Source organism: Nycticebus coucang, chromosome 12 (genome assembly GCF_027406575.1).
Source record: "Nycticebus coucang isolate mNycCou1 chromosome 12, mNycCou1.pri, whole genome shotgun sequence".
NCBI classification, from domain to species: Eukaryota; Metazoa; Chordata; class Mammalia; order Primates; family Lorisidae; genus Nycticebus; species Nycticebus coucang.
Window position 1 is genome coordinate 14,076,312 of NC_069791.1, and position 25,352 is coordinate 14,101,663.

The 25,352-nt window shown below is 53.7% G+C and overlaps 2 protein-coding genes across 5 annotated transcripts in view; one reads left to right on the forward strand and one right to left on the reverse strand.

Moving 5' to 3' along the window:
• Nucleotides 1-10,276, reverse strand: part of KRT7 (keratin 7) — a 58,581-nt gene extending 48,305 nt beyond the window's left edge. For 2 of the 3 annotated variants that reach the window (XM_053557938.1, XM_053557937.1), the window contains exon 1: nt 10,063-10,276. The gene's annotated coding sequence lies outside the window, so the exon portion shown is untranslated. Of the gene's footprint in view, nt 1-5,837; nt 6,886-10,062 lie in introns of those variants that run through there. The other variant, XM_053557936.1, reaches the window with a different exon arrangement.
• On the forward strand, nt 875-22,641 carry KRT80 (keratin 80). 2 transcript variants are annotated; one of them, XM_053557951.1, is made up of 9 exons: nt 875-1,569; nt 7,479-7,687; nt 12,331-12,391; nt 12,634-12,729; nt 18,607-18,771; nt 19,221-19,346; nt 19,959-20,179; nt 20,610-20,665; nt 20,765-22,641. In XM_053557951.1, exons 1-9 carry the CDS (start codon nt 1,270-1,272, stop codon nt 20,797-20,799), a joined length of 1,269 nt encoding a protein of 422 aa, XP_053413926.1. In that variant the 5' UTR covers nt 875-1,269; the 3' UTR covers nt 20,800-22,641. The 2 variants fall into 2 exon arrangements, with proteins under 2 accessions (XP_053413926.1, XP_053413925.1); XM_053557950.1 differs by having other exon boundaries at nt 20,800-22,641.
• The last annotated feature ends 2,711 nt before the right edge of the window (nt 22,642-25,352 follow it).

The following is a 25,352-nucleotide window of genomic DNA, read 5'->3' on the forward strand; positions in this document are numbered from 1 at the left end:
CACTGAGACTTCCCAGGCATGCTCCTCTCTCTGTTTTGGCCCCACCATCCAGGAGGCTCATCGGGTCCAGGGAGGATACCAGAGCCAGCCACCAGGCACAGAGCATCGGGCCAGGGAGCAAGGAAGAGGCTGGGCCAAGCAAGCTGCACCCCTGGGGGGCCTCAAGAACCAGAATGCAGGGGAGTGCCCTGGGCTGGGGGCCTTGCTGCCCTGTCAGAGGCTCTGTGAGGCAAAATGTTGTCTTTTCTGTTTGTACCTCATGAAAGAGGTCCAAGGAGCTAAAGAGGAAGGGAGGGTGGGAAAAGGCAGAGCTGCACTTGATGGTGGCTGCTTCCCTACTACACCAGCTCCTGGCAGGCGGGCACTGCCTGCTGCTGCCAAACTTGTGCCTGTCCTCCACCAAACGCCTTGTATGCTGCCTCTAATAAAGTGGGTATTTCCATCCCCACTTTAGAAATAAGGGCAAAGTCAAATAACGTGCCCAAGGTCACACCAGGAATGAAGAGCTGAGCCTTGAGCCTAAGCCTCATGTTTCCAAAGCCAAGGGCTCTTGGCCTTGACCTCTATTTCCTCCAACTTCCTAAACAGGGGGTGTGCATAGCAGGTGCTCAATGAATGCTAGATAGAGCCAAGGAAGGAAGGGAGGGGTAAGAAGAAGGGGGAAGATACTCCAGGGAGACTCTTGGGCAGAAAATAAATAACAAAGGTAGTATTTTCCAATGCCAGACTGGCACAGTGCCCAAAACAGCTGCCCTACACCCAGGAGCTCAGGGCCTGTGCTTGCCTCATCTTTTCCAGAAGAAGTATGTGAGCCCAGATACGTCAGCCTTCAGGTATGCAGCGAGGTCTGCCTGCGGTGAGAGGTGCTCTCTCTTCTTTCCTTCCGGGTTGAATCTGCCCTCCTTTGCCCACTCCTGCACCGACCCCAGCCAGCCAAGCCTTGCCCCCTCCCAGGAGTCAAGCCTGCTTGGTCCAGGGCTTAGGGTCTGGAACCTGTGACCAGCCCCATCAGCAAGGCAGATCCCCTGCCAGGAGGGAGAATCATGCGTGTTTGTGCTGGGGGAGGGCAGGAGCACAGCATCATCCAACAGGTTGGTCAGGCTGGGAGGCGTCCCGCCCTCCTGCAGCTAATGAGCACTATACAACAGGTGTCTGCTCCTCAGTCCCCAGCCTGCCCCGGCTGCAACCAGAGCCTGCCACTCATCAACTCTCCAAGGCTCACTCGCTGCTCATCCCTGGGCCCACCTGTTCCCAGGCCGGGGGACCGTGATGGCCTGCCACTCCTGCGTCGTTGGCTTCAGCAGCCTCAGCGGCTGTGAGGTGACCCCAGCGGGCAGCCCCCGGCCTGGAGTCTCGGGATGGAGCAGTTGTGGGACCCCTGGGCCAGGCTTCAGCTCCCGCAGCCTGACAGGCTGCTGGTCAGCTGGCACCATTCCCAATGTGACCGTGAACCCCAGCCTACTGGTGCCTCTGGACCTCAAAGTGGACCCGGCCATCCAACAGCAGAAGAACCAGGAGAAGGAGGAGATGAAAGTCCTCAACGATAAATTTGCCTCCCTGATTGGCAAGGTGAGAAGGTGGTGGCAGAGGGGGAGGGTCCCAAAAACTAAGGGGCCACCAGGCCTAGGCAGGTGGCCAAGCTCTTTATTTCCCTAGCATGGATCATCACGCCCCACCCTTGCCCCCAGCCAATGGAGAGGCCACACTGCTAACTCCGAGCAGAAGGCTGGGAGGGACGTTGCTGATCCATCCTGGCACTGGGGGAGACAGGTACCCCAGGACGGCCTCTGAGGGACATCTGAACAGTAATATACTGCATGGCCTGGAACCACCCAAACCCCACCACCACGGCCAGGCTTGGAGTGTGGCCAGGGTCCCTGTCACGGCAGTGGCTGATGGAGGCGTGGTCCTCAGTCTTACTAGAGACAGATGGACAGTGGAGATGCCCTCCCAAGGTCCACCCTCCTGTGCATCCCTCAATGAATGACCTTGCAGAGTCTCTCTCAAGGCAGCCCTGCTCAGCTTCCAGGTCAGAAGAACTGGCAGGGCCAAGGGGACGTGTGGGGCTGCCGGAACAAGGCTGCTGCGGAGGCTGTGGTGAGAGAGGATGCAGTTTTGGCACGTCAGGGGACAGGAATGCAGGGGTAGATTCTCCAAGTCAGGGCCAGCAGCCAGCGGGCCTCTTCACATCTCACTCTGAGTAGAGGCATGAGTCCTCAACACCCCAACCCCCCACACTTCCTAGACTGCCATGGCCTGTAACTGGTCGGGGACTCTCATGTCATCTCCACCCCCCAGGGCAAGGGAGCTCCCAAGTGGGTCTTGTCCACCTTCCCAACCTGTTCCTCACCTCCTCCGAGAAGCCCCTCCTGCCCTGCCCAAGAATAATCATGGTAGTAAAGCTGCTAATAGCTTGCGATGTGCCAGGCATTGTGCCAGATGCCTTTCAGATTTATCTCCATTTCCCTCAACAACCTATGAAGACATTTTTATGCCCATTTTACAGACAAGGAAAACTTTACCTTCCGGACCCTCTCAGGAAACCAGAGGCCTAGCGTTAGACCCTTGTCTGGCTTCTCTGAGTCTGTGTTCCTCTGAATGCTCCTGGTCTCCCCTACACGGTGGGAGCTCCCAGGAGGAGAGGGGCATGCATTGAGCTTCTGTCTGGCCCTCTGCAGAAACTTGTGATTTAGCCCACACAGGATCGTGCAGATGAGGAAAGTGAGGACCAGAGAGGTTAAGTGCCTTACCCAAGGTCATGCAACCAGCACGTGGTGCCGTCTAGAGGTGAACGCAGTCTGTGAGACAAAAGCCAGTGGTCTCTGAGTTGGCAATCCTGTCTTTCCCTTCCCCATTCACTTGGCTAGACCAGAGTTTTCTTGTCCACACCTGGGGTGCTCAGGTGGGGCAACTGGAGAGGAAGGGCGACCATCCCCTGAGGTGCAGCACCCCTTCCCCAGCAGCACAGAGCCCTGAACTGCTGGGCAGTTTTCCCTGGGAGACAGATCCCTGCAAAGCCTTATCAACCCAGGCCAAAGCCTTAAAAGGAATATCTCACTGAGCTATGTAATTTGGCCCAGATATGTGGCTTTTCTCCCTCAAATGCCAGTGCTGTATCACCCTGTGCCTCTGCCATGTGGATGGATGGTGGGGTGGGCACAGGGAAGGGCATAGGAGTTAGGATCTATGCCCAGGGGCCAGTGCAATGCCCTTGAAGGTCTTCAACTGGATTGGAGCCTCCCAACCTTCAAGCCTTAGCCTTGAACTGAGGTGCCCCTCTGGGTGGGATGCAGGGTGCCATGGGTGCTAGCCTTTTAGGGGCCTGATTGCTGGGGCTCTGCTGACCTACCAACTCTACAGGGATAATCTGTTAGGTCCCTGTGAAGGTCATGAGGGCCTAGGTAGAAGCAGTGTTGCTGGGTTTGAATCCTGGTTCCACCACTGACCAGCTGTGTCAATTCAGGCAGGTTGTTTAAATTCTCCATGCCGCAGTACACATCGGGTTAATGGGCTTATCAGAATCAAACAGGGTAATTTTTGAAAAGCAGCTAGAACATACCCCATACATGGTAAATACATTATAACTGTCAAATAAAAAATAATTGGGCCTGGCTCAGGGATCTCCTAGAACCCAGTTTGCCCCTTCCAGGCAGGAGCCTAGAGAAGAGGGGAGCCCTGCTGGGAGGAGAAATGAAGGGACTGGGAGATAGTGGGTGCAACACAGGCCAGAGAGACATGTACGGGCCCAGGGGAAGGTCAGGGGTGAGATGCCATGACCAGTGGGTGGTGGCTCTAGGCAAAAAGAGGACAGGATAGAGGCACTTGGCTGCACAACCCCTTCTGAGAGCACTGAGGAAGAGGAGGAGGAGGTGGAGAGAGAGGCGCTGGAGCAGTGTTGTTTCTTCCACTTGCTGGCTGTGTTTCCTTGAGCAAGTTGCTTACCCTCTCTGTGCCTCAGATTCCACTATTCCTCTCTGCTCTGCTCTAAGGGTGGCCTTGAGCTCATGCCAGCAACAGGACTGGTGAGGCCAGTCCCAAGATAAGGAAGGATGAGAAGCACCAGCAGGAGAGGCCAAAGAGGACTGGGAAAGGGCTGGGCTTCTCTCCTTCACATGCAGATGTAGAGGGGGTGGAGGCGACACAGAGGCAGGACTGGACCAGGGCACCCTGGGGAAGCTGCAGAGAGGAACCCCAAGAGCACTGAAATCCCTAGAGACGGAGGGATGGGGACAATGACTTCCCCAGGACTGTGTGACTGACCTCTGGCAGTCACCAGAGTCACCCCCGGTCTGTACACAGAAAGACACAAACCAAGCCTTCCTGATGAAGAGACTCTGAGGCTCCTTGGGCAAAGCCAACGTCCACTGAAGGCACAGGATTTAATGGCTCCCATCTGAGGCATGGGACCTGCAGGCCCCCAGGACACTGCCCTGTAAGCTCAGGACCTGAAGTTCCTGAGGTGGTTACGCCACTCCTCCAAGAAAGCCCAGACCTCAGCCAGGAGCTCCAGCTTAGCCTGCTTAATTCCCCCTCAAAAACGCATCTCTCCCCAAGCCCCTGCCTGGCCCAGCCTTGCTTCTCAGCTAGGCAGCTAGCACCACGGAGGCTAGGCCACAGTCTCCTGTCTGTGACACAGGAAGGCAGATGGCACAGGCGTTTGCTCTGGGAGCCCCTCCCACAGCCACCACAGTATGACCTAAGGGTGGGGGGTCAACCAGCACAGACAGAAAGAAGAACGAGAAGAGGGCTCGGCAGCTTTGATGGGTTGGAGGCAAGAAAGCTGGCACCTCTCAGGCTGCCAGGATTATGGGTCCTCCCTAGGCCCATAATCCTTCCGAGAGGGAGAAGCCTTTCTGCAGGGAAGGTCCTGGGTGGGGGATGAGTTCCCATCCCCACCCACCGAGGCAACAAAAGACTCCCTCAAGGGCAATGGGTGACAGGGCACTGGCTGCCCCTGATCCCCTAAGAACTCAAAGGCCCTCTCACTGGACTGGCTGGCCAAATGCATACCATGTCCCCGTGGGATCATGTTGAAGCATAGAAGATCAAGGTTAGACTAAGGGAAGAACTTCCTGGTGTGAAGGTTTTTCTGTTGCTCATGGGTGGAGGAAGGAGCCTCACATCTCTCCCATCACTCCACCCTCAGTGTAAACATGGAGTTCCTGCTTGTCAAAACGGAGAGAAGGTGGGGTAAGCAAATGCCCCCCCCACAAAGCTCCTTCTCACATAACACAAAACAGAGCAGAAACCCTCTTGACCTCCATCCCTACTGAACCTGTTTGGCTGTGCAAACAGCAGATGGGTAGACTTAAGTCTGGCTTCAAGCAGAACCTACCAATACAGGTGGGAATTGAGCAGAGGAATGACAGTCCACAAATGCTGTCATCAAGGGCTATCATTCAGTATTCCTGCTGGAGTTGTCTACTGTGAAGGCCAGAGGGGATTTCCCAAGGTCATCAGCGCATCTCAGGGAAATAAGAAAAAGCTGGGGAAATAGGCAGGTCAGAGAGAGAAAGGGAGCCAGGCGCAGAGGCACAGGCCTGTAATCCCAGCACTCCGGGAGGCCAAGGCAGCTGGATTGCTTCAACTCAGGAGTCCAAGACCAGCCTGAGCAAGAGGGAGACCCCATCTCTACTTAAAATAAAAACACGTTGTGGCGAGCACCTGTACTCCCAACTACTTGGGAGGCTGAGGCAGGAAGATCACTTGAGCCCAAGAGTTTGAGGTTGCTCTGAGCTATGATGCCATGGCACCCTACCCAGGGTGACTGAGTGAGACTCTATCTCAAAAAATATAAAATTAAAAATTAAAAAACAGAGAAAGAAAGAGGAGCCCACCTGGCACTTCGATTCCAGAGGAACAGGGATCCCATGAAGGCCCAGAGCAGGCAGCAGCCATCAGAAGGGCCTCTCTGGGAAGTTTGGCCACCAAGTTGATGTGTGACCCAGGACAAGCCCCTCCCCCTGGCCTCCATCCCCTTCTCTGGATCAGAGCCCAGCTGATCCAAAAGGCTCCTGGCAGCTCCCTCAGGCTACGATTCTGGGAGCCCAGGCCAGCAGCACTGGCTGTGGCGGGAGGAGGCCCAGCTCCACTGTGGTCAGAGGACACATCACTTGCCTGGCTATTACCAGACCCTCATGGCAGGAACAGCCCACCTGTCCAGGAGCCATGCCGCAGCCATGCCTTCCACCCCCGTGGCCTACTACATCAGGGCACCAAGGGAGTAGAGACCCCAAGAGAGGAGCGGACGGCTCCCAGTCCAGTGAGGAGGGTGCTGAATAAGGGCAAATAAGGAACAGGTAAACTGAGGCCTCAAGGGGTCACAGAGGGCTTCCTGCAGGAGGGGAAGAGGGAGGGCCTGAGATGGAAGGAAGAGAGTGCCCAAAGGGGCTGGAGCCTAGAGAGGACAGGCGGGGTGGGGAAGCTGAGCTGGGCTAGACTGGGTAGAAGGAAGGAGAGGATCCAGCAGGGACTCTGACAGCAGGAGGCGTGTGGAAGGCAGAGTTGGAGAGGAGCAGCTGCCCTCCCCATCTTTATCCTCAAGGCAAATCTGGGCCTAACTGGAGGCAGAAACCAACCCAGGAAGGTAGCTATGGTCCCACAGCCCACAATGACTCTAGCAACAAACAGGAGGCATTTGTGGTGGTGGTTAAATGACTTTAAACTCAAACTGCCTGGATTCCAGGTCTGGCTTTGCCACTGGCTGATTTTGTGACCTTGGGCAAGTTCTTTCACCTCTCTGTATCTGGTTCCTCAGCTGTAAAATGAAGCTGATAATACTACCCACACCATGGGGTTGTTGCAAGGATTTAATGAGTGGAGATGTCAGGCATTTGAACCAGGTCTAACACAAAGTAGGAGCCATCACCTCTTGCTACTATCACTATACTAAAGCACATCCCCAGGTGCTTTCCCAGCAACCCTCAGAAGTAAGCAGGTATTATCACCCCTAACTTCTAGCTGGGAAAACTGAGGTTTGGGAGGCTACAAGTCCTGGGTTGTCAAGAGGATTAGCACTCAAGCACAGTACTAACCAGGCCCTACCCTGCTGAGTTTCCGAGACAAGATGAGACCAGGCTTGTCATGGAGGGGAGGGGGCAGAGGGGCCTCTGACACCCACGTTCCCTGGGGTCTCCCACCCCAGCTCCAGGCAGGCTTAGAGAGCCTGTCACATGCTGGCACTCTCACACCCCGTCTCCCTCCCTCCCTGGCCAGCAGTGCCCTGCCCTCCCTCCCCTGGAACCCTTTGCTAATTGGCTCCACCTTGCCCTCATCACTCCTTATCTCACCATCTTCAGTCTGCACAATCAGTAATTAGAGATGTGTTCTGAAGGTGCTGAGTGAGGGCGCTGGGTGGGTGTGCACACATGAGCTGCTACTTCCCAGAGAAGCCCTCATGGGCACCGGCTGGCCAGCCTGGGGCCTCAGCCCCAGACCAGTGCACACCTGGCCCACTCCCTGCCCTCCTGCTGTCCCAGGTGCAAGCTCTGGAGCAGCGCAACCAGCTGCTAGAGACCCGGTGGAGCTTCCTGCAGGGCCAGGACACAGCCACCTTTGACCTCGGTCACCTCTATGAGGAGTACCAGAGCCGGCTGCAAGAGGAGTTGCACAAAGTGAGCCGGGAGCGCGGCCAGCTGGAGGCCAACTTGCTGCAGGCGCTTGAGAAGGTTGAGGACTTTCGAATCAGGTAGGTCACCCCCAAGGACTGAGGGTGGAGACCACACCATACTCAGGTGGGAGGCACCCATGACAAAGGAAGAAGAAAGGAGTTAGGGAACATTACTTTACCCCAGACATACTTTCTGAGGGACTAGCATGTGTCAGACAGTATTCTGAATAGTGCAGTCATGGCAGTGACCCTGTAGCGCCCCTCCCATGTGGTAATCCTCACAACAAAGTCAGTCTGTGCTGGCTTCCAGCTAACCCCTGTGCTTGCTGGCCCCTGGGCACCATCACAACCCACATGCTAATTGAAGTGGCCATACTCTTGTGCCATGAACACACTTGCTGCTGTTCAGTGTTGCTCTGGAGATGAGGAATTACGCCTTAGAACAACAGATGGGCTTCTGCTTGGATGTGGCTTTGGGTTTTTATCTCAATTGTCAGGGAGCCTCTGGGAGGTGAGGAAAACACAGTTCCAGCTGGAAAGAAACTTTCACAACTTAGCAGGTGGACAGACAAGCAAACAGCTGCTGGGCAATGTGTCCCAGCGGTTGGGCATTAGACCAGGATGGGGTTTAATCCTTGCCCCCATCCCTTACCTGAGGGCATCACCTCCGGTAAATTGCTTAGTATCTGAGGTTCCCCCTCATGACATGGGAATGGGAAAAGATTGGTGTAAGGAGGATGTTATGAATTCAGCAGGGTACCTGGCAGTTACACTATAGAGTTATACTATATATAAATGGCGGTTTTTCTATCTCCTAGAAGGCTGAAGTTCTCAGCACACAGTGGGTCCTTAACATACGAACTGAACTGGCCACTCTAAGAGGGCACACTGGGCACTTGCTCAGAGAAGTGACCCTTTCTGACCTGTCAGTGAGCAGGGCTTCAGGGACAAGGAGGCTGAAGCAGAGCAGAGACACTGTGCCCCTGCACCCTCCTCCTTGGGTCTGGTCTCCTTGCAGGAGGCCCCGCCAGGGAAGGGGAGGACAGGGTGTGGCTGAGCCCTAGGCCTCCCGTCCTGCAGTGCTCTGGCCCAGCCCCAAACCCTGCCAGAGTGCAATGAGGCACACAGTACCTGGAGCAGCCAGGGCTAGAGAATGGGGCAGCCTGTCCAAGAGCCCAGGGGCAAGGGCTATGGCTCAGTTTGCCCAACACCTGTCCCGTGCCCCTGTTCAGATGACACACAGGTCATCTGATCACCCACTAGGAGACAGAGCCAACAACTGACCATTATGAGGGAAGTCACGTCGGACTGCCAGAACCTGTGGCCTATTTCACCAATTCCTAGTGGGTCTCTGGCCCTCAAAGGATCAGAGGATGGCAGAGCTTGCTGGAGCCCTGGATCTTCCTTTCCTGGAAGGAAACAGAGTCTCAAAGAGGGCAGGGCTCAGACACACAGCTAAGTCACACATGCTAAGTCCCCTCCCTAACCCCAGCCAGCCACCAGGTACGGCTGCTCCAAGGAGCCTAGCCAGATCATGTCCATGGAAGCACTTTGTAACTGGAAGTTCTGTACAAATAATACTTGTTTTAATATGGCTCAGCTCTCATTTGGCCTGCTGCCTGGTTTCCATCTGCCTGCTGTCTGACGTTACCTTTTAGGCTCTTCCTCTCTCTGGGTAGGGAGCCCACCTAAGTTACGGAAGGAGAGACTGGGCCTGATGGTGAGGCTAGAGGGCTTCTTGTTCTTCAGGCCAGAGCCAGGCAGCGCAGACTCTCTGTGCAGAGCCTGGGCACGCCAGGCCAAGCCCTGACTGGGAGGAGCCGTGCCCTGCCCCGCCCCTATAGGGCTGATGAGATCAGCCTGGCTCCCAGAAATAAACAAGTTGGCTGGTGGGGACAGTGGGGGTGCAGGTGTAACTAGCTAAAAAGGGCCCGAAAAAGGGCTTGGGAGCTGGTGACTGGCAGACTAGCAGAGGACTGGAGGTACAATAGGGGAAAAGACACCACTTAAGCCTCGGTGGGGACAGAGACTTCCAAGGACTTTGGGGTAGCAAACCCCAAGGATCAGCAGGTCTAACCCTTCCATTTACTAAGGCTGGAGCAAAGACCCAGCAAGGGGAAGCAACTTGCCCAAAGCCACATAGCAAGTGACTCAGGGATGCCACATATAGCTGTGCAAACTGTGTACTGCACGAGAGTACGTGGTGGAAGGGTGAATGGGGGCTGCAATCCAGTCACACATCAAGCCATGCAGACTTGCATAAGGTCGCACACCCTTCAAGAAGGGGGCTTTATCCTAATTCACACAAAGGCTGGGAATAGACTACCAGCCTCCTTATGAGGGCTGGTCCTAGACTAGGACCCAGTGGCCAGACTCAGCCCAGTGTTCCTGCTATACCACCAGCCTCTCCCCAGGGGCTCAGGCCCTGCTCCCACCCTACACACCCAGCATACCTGGAGGTCCAGGGTCAAGGCAGACTCAGCCCAGGAAGGACACCATGAGGATGCCACCTCTGGTCCCCACACTTCTGGTGTCCTTCTCCTCCAGGGGAGGTTTCCCAGAGCAGCTTCTAGGCCACTTGTCTCCCTCAGTTCACCCTGATTATGTCTGCCTAGATCCCCAGCAGTTATCTATCTGGTGGGTCTGCAAATGACACCCAGGAAACACAGCTTCTCCCTGCCCGCCCCAAGCCAGGGCACATTCAAGGGTGTGGGAGGCTCTGACGGGGCTCAATGCTCCCAGCCCAAGGCCTGAAGTTCCCTTTCTAAAGCTTTTCAGGAGACAGAGTCAAAAATAAACCAGGCAGCAGGCCCTAAGGAAGTAGTAAATGCTCAGTGGGCGAAGCAGAAATCCGAGGTGGGGTGGTGAGGGCACCCAGCAAGGAGGGCGGAGGGAAGGCAGCGCAGACAACTGCAGTGACCTCTCTCCCGGGGCCCTGCCCCAGCTGCCAGGACTCTGCTATCCAGAGAGGAAGGGAGAGGGGGTCTTGACCATGGGGCTTGTGTGGGGAGGACCTGTCTGAGAGGGGCTCCCCAGGTCCCTGATCCCAGGGCAGAGAATTCCTCAGAGACCTTCACATGCCACTGGGAAGCCTGTTGAGGTTGACCAAGCCCTCTGCACAGAAAAGATGTGCAGAGAGCCCCCCATGCTTCACAGTGAGGCTTCTGGAGGCTTCTCTGAGAATTCAGGAGGCCTAGGCAGAGGACAGGGTGCAACCCACTGCTGGAAGCACTTTATGGGTGGCCCTTTTTAAGCCTCTCACGACATCACTATCACAAGGCACACCAGTAACTTATCCAGGTCACACAGCTAGTTAGCAAAGAGGCCAGTTAGCAAAGAGCCCAAGCAGTGTGGCTCTGGATGCCTGTGCTAGACCAGCATGCCAGAGGAGCCGCCAAGCCTTCCTCTGAGACTCTATTTCCTCATCTGTGAAATGGGACCAGTAGGACCTCCCAAGCTGGGGGTTCTACGGATCCCAGGAGAGGGTGCAGATAGAATGCCCAGCATGGGGCAAGGTGGCCCACAGCACCTGTCACTCCCCCTGCAGTCAAAGCATTTTGTTCTCTGGCAGGCCCCAGGCAGCAGAACAGTCTCCCTGGCCCACCTCTCTGTCCAGCCCACAAGAACTGTACCCTCAGAGCCCCTGACAAAATCAGAAGCTAAGGCAGCGGCTGTGCAGTATGTGACTTAGCACGATAACACCCAAAAACCCACGTGCCCTACAGTTCCTGGCCACCCTTGGGTCCACTCCCGTAGTTCCTCAGGTGGTTCTGGTGGAAAAGAAGGCTGAGGTCCAGCTCCAGCCAGCTGCTGCAGGCGGGGAGTGACGCCACCCCTGCCAGAGGTCAGGGGCTGGGGCAGGCAGGCGGCTGTAATTAGAGCAACCCAGTGACTCAAGCAGCTGGAGAAGGGGGAAGAAAACAGAAGCCCCACCTCTACAGGGGCAGGCAAGAGGCAGCAGAGCCCTACCCTATGAGGCCAAGACAAACATCTTGCCCGAAAAAAAGAGGGTAAGGCCAGAAATGCTGGGATCCCATCTACCCATCCAACAGCATCCTTGTTCCAAATACCGGAGGCTGGACTGAGAAGGGAGTAGCTGTTGCACTTTGCTGAATGCTGACTGTGAGCCACAAACCATCGCTGAGTCAGAAGTGGGCTTTGTCAGCCCCTGTGCATGTGTACACATGTCCTCACACCCCTGACAAGTGAGGAAGCCAAGGAGGAAAACAACACAGTGTGGGTCCATCTGACAGCAGCATGCATGCTCTTCCTTCCTCCTTTTGGAGGGAACATGGTAGGACGGTGTCCTACAAAGTGGAGTGGAGATGGGAGAAGGCGAGGCATGAGCAGGGTGCTCCTGGGGGACTTGACCAAAGGCACAGAGGGTCTTGGGGCCCGAGGTTCTCAGGACTGGAGGCAGGAAAGATGAAGGGACAAGTGCCAGGTGAGAGTGCTGGGCAGCAGGGGCAGCCTCCTGGAGCAGGCAGGCAGAGCAGAGCCAGGGAGAGGCAGAAGCTACAGGGAGAACATGAGGGTCATCAGAAGGGAGTAAGAAAAATGGGGGCCACTGCCAGGATGTCATGAAACAGAGCAGCGTGTCACAGGAGACATGAGATTATACCCACTGGGACAGCAGAGGCCCTGAGCCTCATCCAAGGGGAGTTAACCAGCCCCCAGGCCCCCCACGTCCAGCTGAGTAGCGTCTCTCCCTCTCCCCTCAGGTATGAAGATGAGATCTCCAAGCGCACAGACATGGAATTCACCTTCGTCCAACTGAAGAAGGTAACCTGCCTGCTGGGCTCCCTCCTCCTGGGCCCTCGGCCCTCTTCCCCTCAGGAGCTCCTGCTTTCCTTTATGCCCAAGCAAAGGCCCCAGAGACTTAAGTCCCATGACAGAGGTGTACAACCATCCCCAGCCAGCTCCTTTCCCCAGGGCTCTGAGCCAGATCTCTGGGAGATCTCACCCCACTCCCACCTGGGACCCCAACATTCTCTCCCATCACTTACCACTGCTCCCAACTCCAGGATCTGGACACAGAGTGTCTTCGTCGGACTGAACTGGAAACCAAGCTAAAAAGCCTGCAGGGCTTCGTGGAATTGATGAAAACCATCTATGAGCAGGTGAGGGAATGGGGCCAGTGTCCCAAGAGTCGAAAGCTGGCTGGTCCACAGTAAAGGACCCAGGGATGCAGGGGCTTCCAGGGGGTGTGGAACCTTCAGCAGTCACCGATCATTTCCTAAATCCCCTCCCAAGCTGATGTCAGTAATCCTACAGGTCCCCTGGCCACTCATTTCATGGAGCATGGACAGGTTCCCCAGAGTCCACTCTCATGGAGAGCTGAGGGGTGCAGGGCACCAGGTGCCCTGGGCCAGGGTTGGGACGCTGGCCTCAGAGGCAGGGAACCCAGGGGCTGGAACAAATGATCTGATTGAACTTTGCACCCCTTGGGCCCCAATCCTGATTTGGCTTCTTTTTTGGTTTTTGTTTTGTTTTTTTGCGGTTTTATTTTTTATTTATTTATTTATTTTTTTTTTTTTTTTGCCATTTCTGTGACTTTGGGCAAGTTATTTCTTCTCTTTGTGCCTCAATTACCTCATCTATAAAATGGGGAGGGTAATACTACCAGCCTGGTAAGGTCGTGATGAGGACTAAACCCTCCATGCGTTTGACAAATGTTTATTAAAGGCCAGGCACTGTCACAGGCTGAGCACAGTCCCTCCCCTCTAGGAGGTACAGCTTAGCTGAAAGGAGGCAGGTAACATGCAAGTGAACAAATATCTGGACAAGGTCACTTTGCAGGGTGATGAGAGCAGAAACCCGGGTGACACACTCATGCTGGAGGGAGGGAAGAGCCTTAGAGCCCATGGCAGGGCACCTCTCAAAGGATGTGAAAGTGGGTGAAGTCCCCAGGATGGGAAAGATGCAGCCCAGTGGAGATCTGAGGTGGCATTGGGCAGAGGGAAGAGCCACGCAAAGCCCCTGAGGCCGGAGAGAGTTTGGTGATTAAAGAGAAAGAAAGAAGGCACAGACAGTGCTTGGGACAGACAGTTCAGAGCAGGGGACTTGGGTCAGAGACAGCCACACAGGGCCCTAGGCCCTGAGACAAAATTTTGACCTTGCTCTGAGTGTGACAAGTAGCTTCTGGTGGGTGCTGGGGAGGGAGGGTGCACAAGGGTTTCTGGTTGTGGGTCCACAGTGACAGTGCACTGTGGCACTTATCACTGCTTCAGAAGCAGCAGCAAGCAGGCACTGGGATGTGAGGTTCAAGTTTCTCTCCATGCTCCACTGGTACCACTGTTCCTTGGCCAAAAACATTCCCTGCACCAATGGGTCTCTAGGTCAGCACTATCAAATAGAAATATAACACAAGCCACATATGTAATTTTAAGTTTTTGTTGTTTTTTGTTTTTTGGTTTTTTTGAGACAGAGTCTCACTATGTCACCCTGGGTAGAGTGCCGTGCCGTCACAGGTCACATCAACCTCTAACTCTTGGGCTTACTCGATTCTCTTGCCTCAGCCTCCGCCAAGTAGCTGGAACTATAGGCGCCTGCCACAATGCCCAACTATTTTTTTGTTGCAGTTGTTGTTGTTTAGCTGGCCTGGGCCGGATTCAAACCGGCCAGCCTGGGTGTATGTGGCCAATGCCCTACTGACTGAGCTAACAGTGCCACCCTAATTTTAAGTTTTCTATGGCCATATTTTTTTTTTCTTTGTAGAGACAGAGTTTCACTTTATGGCCCTGGGTAGAGTGCTATGGCATCACACGGCTCACAGCAACCTCCAACTCCTGGGCTTAAGCGATTCTCTTGCCTCAGCCTCCCGAGTAGCTGGGACTACAGGCGCCCGCCACAACGCCCGGCTATTTTTTGGTTACAGTTCAGCAGGGGCCAGGTTTGAACCCGCCACCCTCTGTATATGGGGCCCGGCGCCTTACTGACTGACAGGCGCCGCCAATGGCCGTATTTTTTAAAAGAAAATTTTAAAAGAAAAATTAACTTTAATAGTAGACTTTATTTGGCCCAATATATCCAAAATGGGATTATTTTAACATCTATCTCACTGGTCAGAGCAGTTCTAAGCAAAGAACAGTGCTGGCCGAAGCTATCTTAGGTGGAAGAAAAACATGTTGAGCCTTAAGTAGCTCCAAGAGGGCTGGACACTCTAGCTGCAATTTTGGAGCACAGACCACATCAGAAATATAGGCCCACACCTGCATCCCAGAAAACAGTCCTTTCCTCCAAAACACAAGCACATACACGTGCACGCAGCCAGGCGACATTCTGAAAAGCCCCTCCCAGCCTCTTGAGCATGAGCCCATGGCTGTGATCTCCTCAGGCTTTGTCCTCACACTACAGGCTCAGCCACCTTTCTTCTCCTCCCCTCCAGGGACACAGGTTGGAGAGAGAACCCTGGGATGGCAGGGTCCCCCTCACCTGAGTTACAGTCCAGCTCCCACGTGCCTTTAGGGCCTAACTCCAACTGGAATATCGCCTGCCCCGCCCTTAAAGTCTGGGTCCAGGGCGGTGAGCTAAAGTCTGCTGACAGCTGTCTGCAGCCAGGCACACCAGTGGGAGGCTGGCTCCTGCAGAGGGAAGCCACTGCTGTCTAAAAGCTTTGGCAGGGAGTCTGCTCCGGAAATGGGCTCCTCTGCCCCTAGATGCTTCGTCTGGCTTCATCACCTTTACTAAGCACAGCAGTAGAGTGTCCTCAACCACTGTTTATGGAGCACTTAATACATTCCAGGCGCTGTGCTCAATGCTTCCCACATTTACTCTCAGTTAATCCTCCCGGCAGCCCTGTGATGCAGGGATGATGATTAATAGAGCACAGACTTCAGAGCAGCTTGGATTTGAATACTGGCTCAGTAACTATGTGCACCAAAGCAGGTTATTTTCTCTCCCTATGCCTCAATTTCCCCATCTGTAAAATAGGGAGAATAATAGCACCTAGCTCGCTGAGCTGTTGGGATGATTTGTTTTTTTAGCATACCCTAAAGCACTTAGAACAGTGTCTGGCACCCGGTAAGCATTTAATAAACATTAGCTGCTTTCAGTTCCATTTTACAGGTGAGAAAACCCAGGCCCAAAAACACCAAAAAACTTGACCAGAATTACCCAACTAATAAGAGGTGATGAGAGCCAGGTGTGGTAGCTCACGCCTATAATCCTAACACTCTGGGAGGCCAAGGCAGGGGGATTGCTTGAGCTCACCAGTTCAGACCAGCCTGAGCAAAAGAGAGAACTCGTCTCTACTAAAATATAAAAACTGAAGCAAGAGGATTGCTTGAGCCCAAGAGTTGGAGATTGCTGAGAGCTATGACGCCACTCTGTCTGAAAAAAAAAAAAAAGAAAGAAAAGAAAAGAACTAGCCAAGTGTGGTGGCAGGCACCTGTAGTCCCAGCTACTTGGGAGGCTGAGACAGGAGGATCACTTGAGCCTAAGAGTTTGTTTGAGGTGGCTGTGAGCTAGGCCAACACCACAGCACTTCAACCTGGACAGCAGAGTGAGACTCTGCCTCAACAGCAAAAAAAGAGGTGATGGTATTCACAGTCTACTGCTATCAAGCACTACATTTTACTAACCAGCACTAAGTTACCCTGTGAGAGCCACCACTGCCTTGACTTGAGCTCAATGAGCTTGGGCACCCAAACAGTAGCCTTCTCAGGCTCTGCCCTAAACTGTACTCGGCTTAATCCTGCCCAACCTGGAGAGGCACCCGCTCTCTAGGAGCCCCATCCCTATGCCCCCTCCCCACTATCCAAGCACATTGTTAGACTCATGCAGCCCAGAAGGGGCCATGTATCTGAACAGGTCTGCGTTGTTCTGAATGCTCAGCTTCTTACTTCTATTTATCAACCTCCTGCTTTCCCTCCCTCCTTCCAGAAAGGGTCTGAGGCTGCCCCACCTGCTATATTTTGGCAATTCCTTTGCCTTGACCAGGAAGCCCACCTACAGTGTGCCCTGACAGTGCATTGGCCTATTCTAGGGCCAAGATATGCCTGGTCTGAGTGTGCACTGGAAGGCTCTTTCTGGGATCTCCATACCCACAAACACCCACAATATGTCAAGGAAGGAAGCCCCAAAGCCGAATCTCAGAAACTGTCTGCAGTCATACCCTGGCCAGGGTGCTAGTTCCACATGGGAAATGCCAACTGGTGATCAGAGCTGCAGAAACAAGGCATGAGTCTGTGGGAACCATCAACCCCATTCTGCCACAGTTGGTCCCTCCTCCTGCTTTTGCCCTGAGATTTCTGTTAAGTTCATTTGGAGACCAACCAAGACCCCTAGCACAATGGTTCTCAACCTTCCTAATGCCACAACCCTTTAACACAGTTTCTATGGGTCGTGACCCACAGATTGAGAACTGCTGCCCTAGCAGGAGACTCCCAGGGCAGCTGGCCACTGAGCTCAGGGGAGTCAGGTTGCTCTGAGGGAGGCTTGAGAGTGCCTGCCACTGCCCCCGCTCCCTGTTCAGGAGTCCAGCCTTGTCGTCAGGAGGTGCTGGTAGAGGAGCAGGGTTGGCAGGTGCCTTGCAGGTTGCTGCACAGCCTTAGATGGCCCCCACGGCCTACAGCTGAGGTTCAGAAGCTCCTCCTATCTAGGCATAGATACTAGAGTCTCCAGCACAACCTCTCTGAGCATAAAGACGGGCAGAGGATTGGGAGGGGCCCAAAGTCAGAAACCTGGTTCGGAGAGCAGTCACGTGCCAAAGACCCAGCCTGGATGCGCACTGGCCTCCAGACCCAGCTGGCAGTCTTCAGGAAGCACACAGCACAGTCTACCCAGGGAGCGATGGTAGAATCCTGACTTCCAGACTCTGGGGGACTTCTCAAGGCAGACAACCAATAAGAATAATTATAAGGACAAAAAAGAGAAAGAGAGAAATGGACCAACTGTAATTCATGGAGCTTATCTGGATCCTGATTCAAACAAGTTTTAAAAACTGTGACACCATCAGCAAAATAGGGACACTGACTGAACTCTGATTGAAATAGGGGTCAAAGGTAGACTGAAGCTAGAAGGAGTACTCTGTGTCCACAGCCTGCTGCACAATGGGCTCTGAGCCCCCCGCCGGGCCCTGCCAGCCATGTGGCCCACTCGCTGGGTGCTAATGCTTTGTCTGCTCCTCTGGCTCCTCTTCCCCACACTGAGGCCCACCCTTGTTCAGAATCTTCAGAGACATAGCCCAGGGCCTATGAGGTACCATCCTGTACCTCCCCGTGAAGATCCCCCTGTTCCCACCTTCCTCCCTATGCTCCCTGGAGCATTCTGCCGGAAAGCTGCCTGACTATGGGCATATCAGGAGACCTGTCTGGGGCTGGGAAGACAAGGGAGAAGGCTCCAGCCCCTTGCTTCCACCCATCTATGGGAGCTCTGTAGCAGCAGCAGAGAGCAAGAGATCTGAGGTCCAGCTTTGCCACTCACAGCTGTTTCCCTAACCTACATGCTTCAGTTTCCTCCTGTGGGGATATTCTGGGGCTAATATCAGCCCAATGAGGATGAAATGTGAGGTCAGGCACAAGCACGCAGCACAGTCTGGCTGGTAATAAGCCCTCAGGAAGTGGTGGGTTTCCTCAGGAGAAGGTGAAAGAATTGTCATTGTGGTGAGCGAGCTGCCTCAGCCAGAGGGGGAGTGAGCAGTAAGTCTCCAGGGCCACCCTGAAGTCACAACACCAAGGCCATGCCCCGGCCTCTTACAGGCTGTCCTGTCTTAGGCTGGCAGTGGGGAGTACAGGTCTGCCAGCCTCTGCGCCAACCTGCCCCTCACCCCTGGTCATTCCCTGGCTTCTGTTCCAACATTTATTTAACAAACTGAGACAGTCCCTTGCCAGACGTGTGGCCCTAAGATGCACATGGCTCTGCCAGGCCCTTGGGGAGCTCCCTGTCCAGTGGGAAGACAGTTGTACTCCACAGAGCTATGAAGATGAAACGGTGGGCCAAGGGTCTCCGCCCCCTCCCCACGAGCCCTGAATCCCCCCACGTCTGTGCCTGGCCAGGAGCTGAAGGACCTAGCAGCCCAAGTGAAGGATGTTTCAGTGACCTTTGGCATGGACAGCCACTGCCACATTGACCTGAGTGGCATCGTGGAGGAGGTGAAAGCCCAGTATGACGCCATAGCAGCTCGCAGCCTGGAAGAGGCCCAGGCATACTCACGGAGCCAGGTATGGGGCTGAGTATGCAGGCTGGGGAAGCAGCCTGGACAGCTGTCTCTGGGCCACAGGCAAGGTGGACTAGTGGTGGCTGAGGTCGCTTGCAGCTCTATGCCCTGAGATCTGATGAGGAGGCAGCAGAGAAGTGCAGGGGCGGGTTGACCACAGCAGTCAGGTCACAGGCAGGTGTGGGGAAGGTGGGAACCCAGCACTGTGTCAGGGTCTGAGGGACAGCCAGGAGGGAAGCCCCAATTCTGTGTCCTCCAGAGCTCACCGTGGTGCTGTCACCCAGCAAGGCCAGGCAATGTGGGCTCAGCCTATGCTGCTCATGGGGCAGCCAGGAAGAGACCACCCAGAGAGGGACATAGCATGGGGGGAGGGTAAGAGAAAAAGGAACATGAGGGTAAGGGGTGCTGGGAGGGATACCGTGAGCTGTCCCTCACCGCGCCCCCATGCCCTAGCTGGAGGAGCAGACCACCCGCGCGGCCGAGTTTGGGAGCTGCCTCCAGAGCAGCCGCAGTGAGATTGCGGACCTCAACGTGTGTATCCAGAAGCTCCGGTCCCAGATCCTCTCTGTCAAGAGCCACGTGAGTGTCTGCAGGACCCACCTGGGGCAGGGACACGGAGGGAGCAGAGAGACGCATGCACCCTCACACACACAGAGTGTATCCCAGACAGAACTGAGAGGCCCTGAGCAGGTCACTTAGCACCTCCGTACCTCAGTTTCCTAACCTGCCAAAGGGATAATAGCACAGCCGCCTAAGGTAGCTACAAGGATCACAAAACTTTGCAATAAAAGTGCTCTGTAAACAAGCCAGGGCTGCTGGGATGTTAGCAAACCCCACCACCATGCACACCCAGAGCCCACGGCCTCCCTCCCAGGCCCACCACCCAGTACACAGAAAGAAGAGAGCACAGGCTGAGTTCCCAGCTTCCAGCCAGGACAAGCCTTCAGAGCAGGTGCTGTGCTGTAAGGACAGCTGGGATAGGCTCTGTTGGTAGCTCACGGTACTTGTTTCTCCAGGTCTAACTGAAGGCTCTCTTGCTTCATCGCAACCCATTAGCATACCCAGTAATGCCATTACTTAGCCCTCTTTCCCCATCCACACCCCACAAAGAACAGCAGTGCTCCTGGCCCTGGCCACTTTCTCCGTCTCTCCCCCACTTCCTGACCCTTTGTTCTGTCCTGCTGGCCACAGTGCCTGAAACTGGAGGAGAACATCAAGGCAGCGGAGGAGCAGGGGGAGCTGGCCTTCCAGGATGCCAAGGCCAAGCTGGCCCAGCTGGAGGCCGCCCTGCAGCAGGCCAAGCAGGACATGGCACTGCAGCTGCGCAAGTACCAGGAGCTCATGAACACCAAGCTGGCCCTGGACATCGAGATCGCCACCTACCGCAAGCTGGTGGAGGGCGAAGAAAGCCGGTGAGGGGCAGGGCCGGCAGGGTGGGGCTGGAGGAGAGGGAGGACTGGAGGCCCAGGCCATTTAAAGTCAGCCTTCCCTTCCCACAGGACAGAGTGTGCCTGACAGGCCTGGATTCAGGTCCTGGCCCCATCACATACAAACTGGAGACTTAAAGTTCATTAAAGCCTAGGTTTCCCCATCTGGAAAATGGGCTGATCATAAACATGGGTCACTTGTGTTGGGGAAGATAATGCATGCAAATACCTGTCAAGAATAAATGCTCAGTACTGTTAGCTATGTGTGGAGTGGAAAGGAGACTGAGGCAGCTGGCTAGCTAGAGTCACGTGACAGGCTGACAACCAAGAATTGCCAACCCATAGGCTCCCAATCTCAGAGTAGCTTAAAACATAGACTCCCTTCACATATTTCCCCCCTACCTCACACCCCCAGGATGGACCTGCCCTCAGCCACCGTGATCAGCGCTGTGCAGTCCAGATGCAGAACCAGTAAGTCTTCTCGACCTGAGAACCCTTATTGGGAGGAGGTGAGGTGTAGAGGGATCATGATCCTAAAGGCATCATTTTAAGTGGTTCCCAAACCTCCAGCCCCTCCCTTCCCCCATCCCTTATGTCCCCTGTAGCTGCCTCCAGGTCAGGCCGCTCCAAGACCCACTCCCGGAAGAAGAAGTGTAAAGGTCCCGTGATCAAAATCACCGAAATGTCAGAGAAGTACTTCTCACAGGAGTCGGAGGTCTCAGAGTAAAGCAGCTGGATGCCAGGAACCCCAGGGCACTCCTGCTGCAGCAGGAGGACTTAAGCTAGACTGAAAAAAGCAGCTTGGAGCCTTTAGGTTGGGAGGGGAGGCAAACCCTGATCCTGGACTGAGAGGAGGAGGAGTCAAAACCACGACTGCTATCTGGGGGAATGCCCGCTGGGAGAGGAGCCCTGCTAGCCATGAGCCCCTCCACTCTGCCTCAGCATCTCCCAGCCTTATCCTCCCAACCTTCTGGCCCAAAGTGTTCCTGACTGAGTAAACCAGAATTGGGGGTGGGTTTTGTCTCCAACTCCTTGTTCCTCTGAGACTCTTCTTCCAACATGGGCTCTGACTAAGGCCCCTTTGAGTTTTTGCCTTACACTTGCCCTGTTCTCCTATCTCAAGCCTTGCCTTGCCTCTGCCTTGGAACTGAGGCTGGTGCCTCTCTCACCCAGCCCAGTGTGGGCCTGATCCCATATCTGGAGTTCCTGGGAAAGGTGGATGCTGAAGATCCACCCCCAGTTTTCCTGCACCCCTCAGGCTCCACAGAGACCTCACAGTGTTATGGAGTGTGAGGAGTGCGGAAAGGAAAGCCCCGTGTTTAGGACCTGAGCCTGGACCTCTAAGGTCAGCCAAACACCTGCCTTTCCTCTCCCCTTGTGGGTCCCTCCTAGTGCTGTTCAGGCCAGCTCCCAGCCCCTCTCCAGAAGCTCTTCTTGCCACAATTACCCTCTGGGAGTGGAAGCCAGATGCAGCCTGAGACCAAGCAAGAGAATTAGACAATCCTTTCCCCTCTCTGCCATTGGGATAACCCCCCAGCTGGGATCTGGCCTCTCTGCCCCCAGCCCAGGTCCTCCCAGCCTGAAACCTGGCTTTGGTGCACCCAGCCCTGGAGACCCCTGCCCACAAATCTCACTTCTCAGGGCCGGACAGTATGGCCCTCTCTGCCTCTGCATTCCCGGAGAAGCCCAGAAACTCCCCCCACCTAAGAAGTTATAGCCCCTCTCTTCTTCTCCTGCCTGCTCCTCCCTCTAAGCCCACTCTCCCTGCCTCCCATAGGCCATGAAGAAGGCACAGTGCAGGCCTGGGAGCTCCTGAGCTTTTGAGGTCAGGCCCCCATGATAGCCTTAAAAGAGCTCAACCAAAAAGAAAAATTTGGCACCCCACAGGAAGATCTGGGGTTGATAGGAATGCTGTTTCCTCCTCCTGGATTTCCCCTTTGGATCTTACAGGGGTAGACTTCCACCCCATAAGCGACCTTCTCCCCTGCCCTCCCCACTCCGCCACAGCCTGGCCTCATCTCTCTTAGTCTGCCTTTGACTAATTCATCTCCAGGACTGGGCTCACTGCCTTAGCCTCTCCTGGGTCTCAGGACCTCCAGGCCTGAAGGGGCGCTGGCGGGTTGCTGGCAGGCCAGAGGGAACTCATGCACTCATCCCTGAAGTCTCCAAAGATGGTGCTGATGGCTGCTTTTTCTCAGGCTCTTTTATTGGTTTCCAAGGGAGCAAATCCTCAGTGGAAATACCACATATATAAAGTATATATTATTTTTTCATAACTTATGTGGCTTTTAACTTATTGCTTCCCTTCCTATTTCTGCATCATCAGCGCTGTATGTACTATCTGGGTAGGTGACACGTATTCCAGCCACACCACCCAATTGGCTGGCTAACTTAAGGCAATGTCCCCTCCTCCCTGTCAAGGGATGAATAAAGTGTTGAGATTTGTCCATGGATAAAATCGCATGTCTGTTTTTATCTCCCTCTCAGGATTGGTTAGTCACTGGGCAATCAGGTTGACCATGGGGCATTAGGAATTCTCCAGTTACAGGGAAAGAGTCCAGGGACCTAGTTATACCTTCAGCCAATGCAGCTTGGGCATGAGAAAGTCTCCTGCCCAACCATCCCACAAGGAGACTGTACCAACATTGACCTACATTCCCAGCACCACCTGACATGACCAGGCACCACATAGGCCACCTTAGCCAGCACACACACAGGAGAGTCCCCACATGGTGGTGGGTTTCTTCTCAAGCTTCAAATTCTGCCCTAGTTGAAGCTGGCACAACCCAGAACGTATTCTGATGGGTACAGGCCTAATCCTGCCAAATCAAACTCCAGATTGACAAATAAGGGTTGAGGATCTTTTCCAACCCCAGGTCTGTGCTAAAATACCAAGATTGCTATCTGCCCCTCCACCACAAGGCCCCAGTCAGGTTGAGAGATAAGATAGCCAATTAAGAAGAATATTTTCCAGCTCCATCTATGTAAACATGAAGGAAGTATAGTCGAAGGCTACAACCCAATCTCAGTACAAGAATATAGGGAAGGGGGCAAGGGAGAGGAAGGGAGGGGGAGGAAGGGTGGAGGGAGGGGGAGTGGTGGGTCCACACCTAGGGTGCATCTTGGAAGGGTGCAGGTGAAGTTTACTAAGTGTAGAATATAAGGGTTTGAACACAATAATTAAGAAAAATGCCATGAAGGCTATGTTAACCACTTTGGTGAAAATATTTCAGACTATATGTGGAACCAGCACATTGTACCTCATGATTGCATTATTGTACACAGCTATGATTTAATTTAAAAAAAAAAAAAGCCACTTAAGATAGCCATCCTGGATTTCTATTGAAGACGAGAGAAGAGAAGGGCTTGCAGAGGGAATCAGAATGAGAAGGGGCTGCTTGGAGGGAGAAGGGCTTTAAGTGTACATGAGGGAGCTCACTTAGGAGACAAACTGAAGGAAGAACAGGGGTTTCAAGGAAAGGAATTGGGCAGGGGGAGAAGGGACTTTGAAGCCTTTGAAGCATTCGTGTCCTGGCCCACCCACTCACCAGCAATGAGACCTCAGGTACATGGAGCCTCAGTTTCCTCATATGTATGCCCTCCCTACCTCCCTCACAGAGTGTTTGGGATCTGATGAGACAACTATGTTCATTCCCATCTCTTGCTTCTAGCACTTTGAACTCCAATAGGTCAACAAATGTAAGGATTGTTAGTAATAGCATTGTTATTATTGTTATGTATGTTAAGGATTAAAGACAACCATATAGTAGAAAGACTCAAATACAAGAAAATAGACCTCGTGCTGGCTCACTCCAGCACTGCACAGCCAGGCCCCTGGGCTGAACTTCAAAGACTTGGGTTTATTCATTCTTTTGAAGACCTGAGAAATGGGCTCTGCTCTCAAAACGCAGAAAAGACAGACAGGTAGACCCCATGCCACCCAAGAGAAGCCTAGAGCTGAAGTCACCTTTTTCGTTGTATCTTTGTGTTCTATTTTATTAATTTCTGGGTAGGAATTTGAAATTCTGAATCTGAATATAAATTTCATGGTCAAGAATTATATGACATTTGATATTTCTGGGAGGCGCCTGTGGCTCAAAGGAGTAAGGTGCCGGCCCCATATGCTGGAGATGGCGGGTTCAAACCCGGTCCCAGCCAAAAACTGAAAAAAGAAAAAGACATTTGATATTTCTTTCAATTTTCTTTGAGTTTATTGCAGGGTGTCCCAAAAGTTGCCCCTAAAGTCACCACACAGGGAAAATGGGAAATTGTAGCTAACTGTACCTTTATTTACAAAATATTCATTATGAAATTTTACCAAGAGGTGGCCAACACATAGAAAACATTTTGTAAATATTTTGTAAAATTTTGGAAAGAGGTGGCAAACATGTAGAAAATATTTTGCAAATATTTTGTAAAATAAAATCCAGCCTGGGCTGAGAGTTACCAGACAGGAGCAGGGGAGTTGAGAATGAGGAAAACTACGGGAACACATGTGGGGTGCCCCTCCCCCACCGGGATGTAAGCTAACAGGTGCAGAAACTGTGTGGTACACAGCTGTGCATCCCATGTCCAGCAGGGTTCCGGGCACACAGTCAGCACTTACTGAACACTGGCCTAGCAGGCAGGACAACAGCTACTGAGGGGTAACAATGAACCCAGCATCAAGGACGTTTTGAGCCCCTACTAGCGCTGTACCCTGTGGTAGGCACAGTGGGGCGGAAGCAGGGAATAAAGGGTAAAATGGGGTCCTTACCCTCAAGGGATGCTAGTCTGGTATGGGGCAGCCAGGATCTGGCTCATGGCCCCCAGCTGTGCCCAAGTTCCCTGTTTTATGGTCAACTCTGCACTCTCATGTCCCTCTCTGGAGTTTTCTTCATCTGCAAAATAAAGGCGTTAATCCCCTGATCCCTTGATCCCTTCTATGTCAGCACCATCAAACCCTATTCATCCCTCCCAGAGGAGGTAGCAGTTATAATAATAAGAGACTCCGGTTTGCAGGGCAAAGTCTGGTTCTAGCTGTGTGGTCTTGGGCAACCTCCAGGAGAGAAACCTGAAGTTTTATAGAGCTGATGCATGATAAAAGAATTTAGTACAGTGCCTGGCACATAGGAAGTGCTTAATAATAACAACAGCAAACACGTTAACTTTTGAGAAC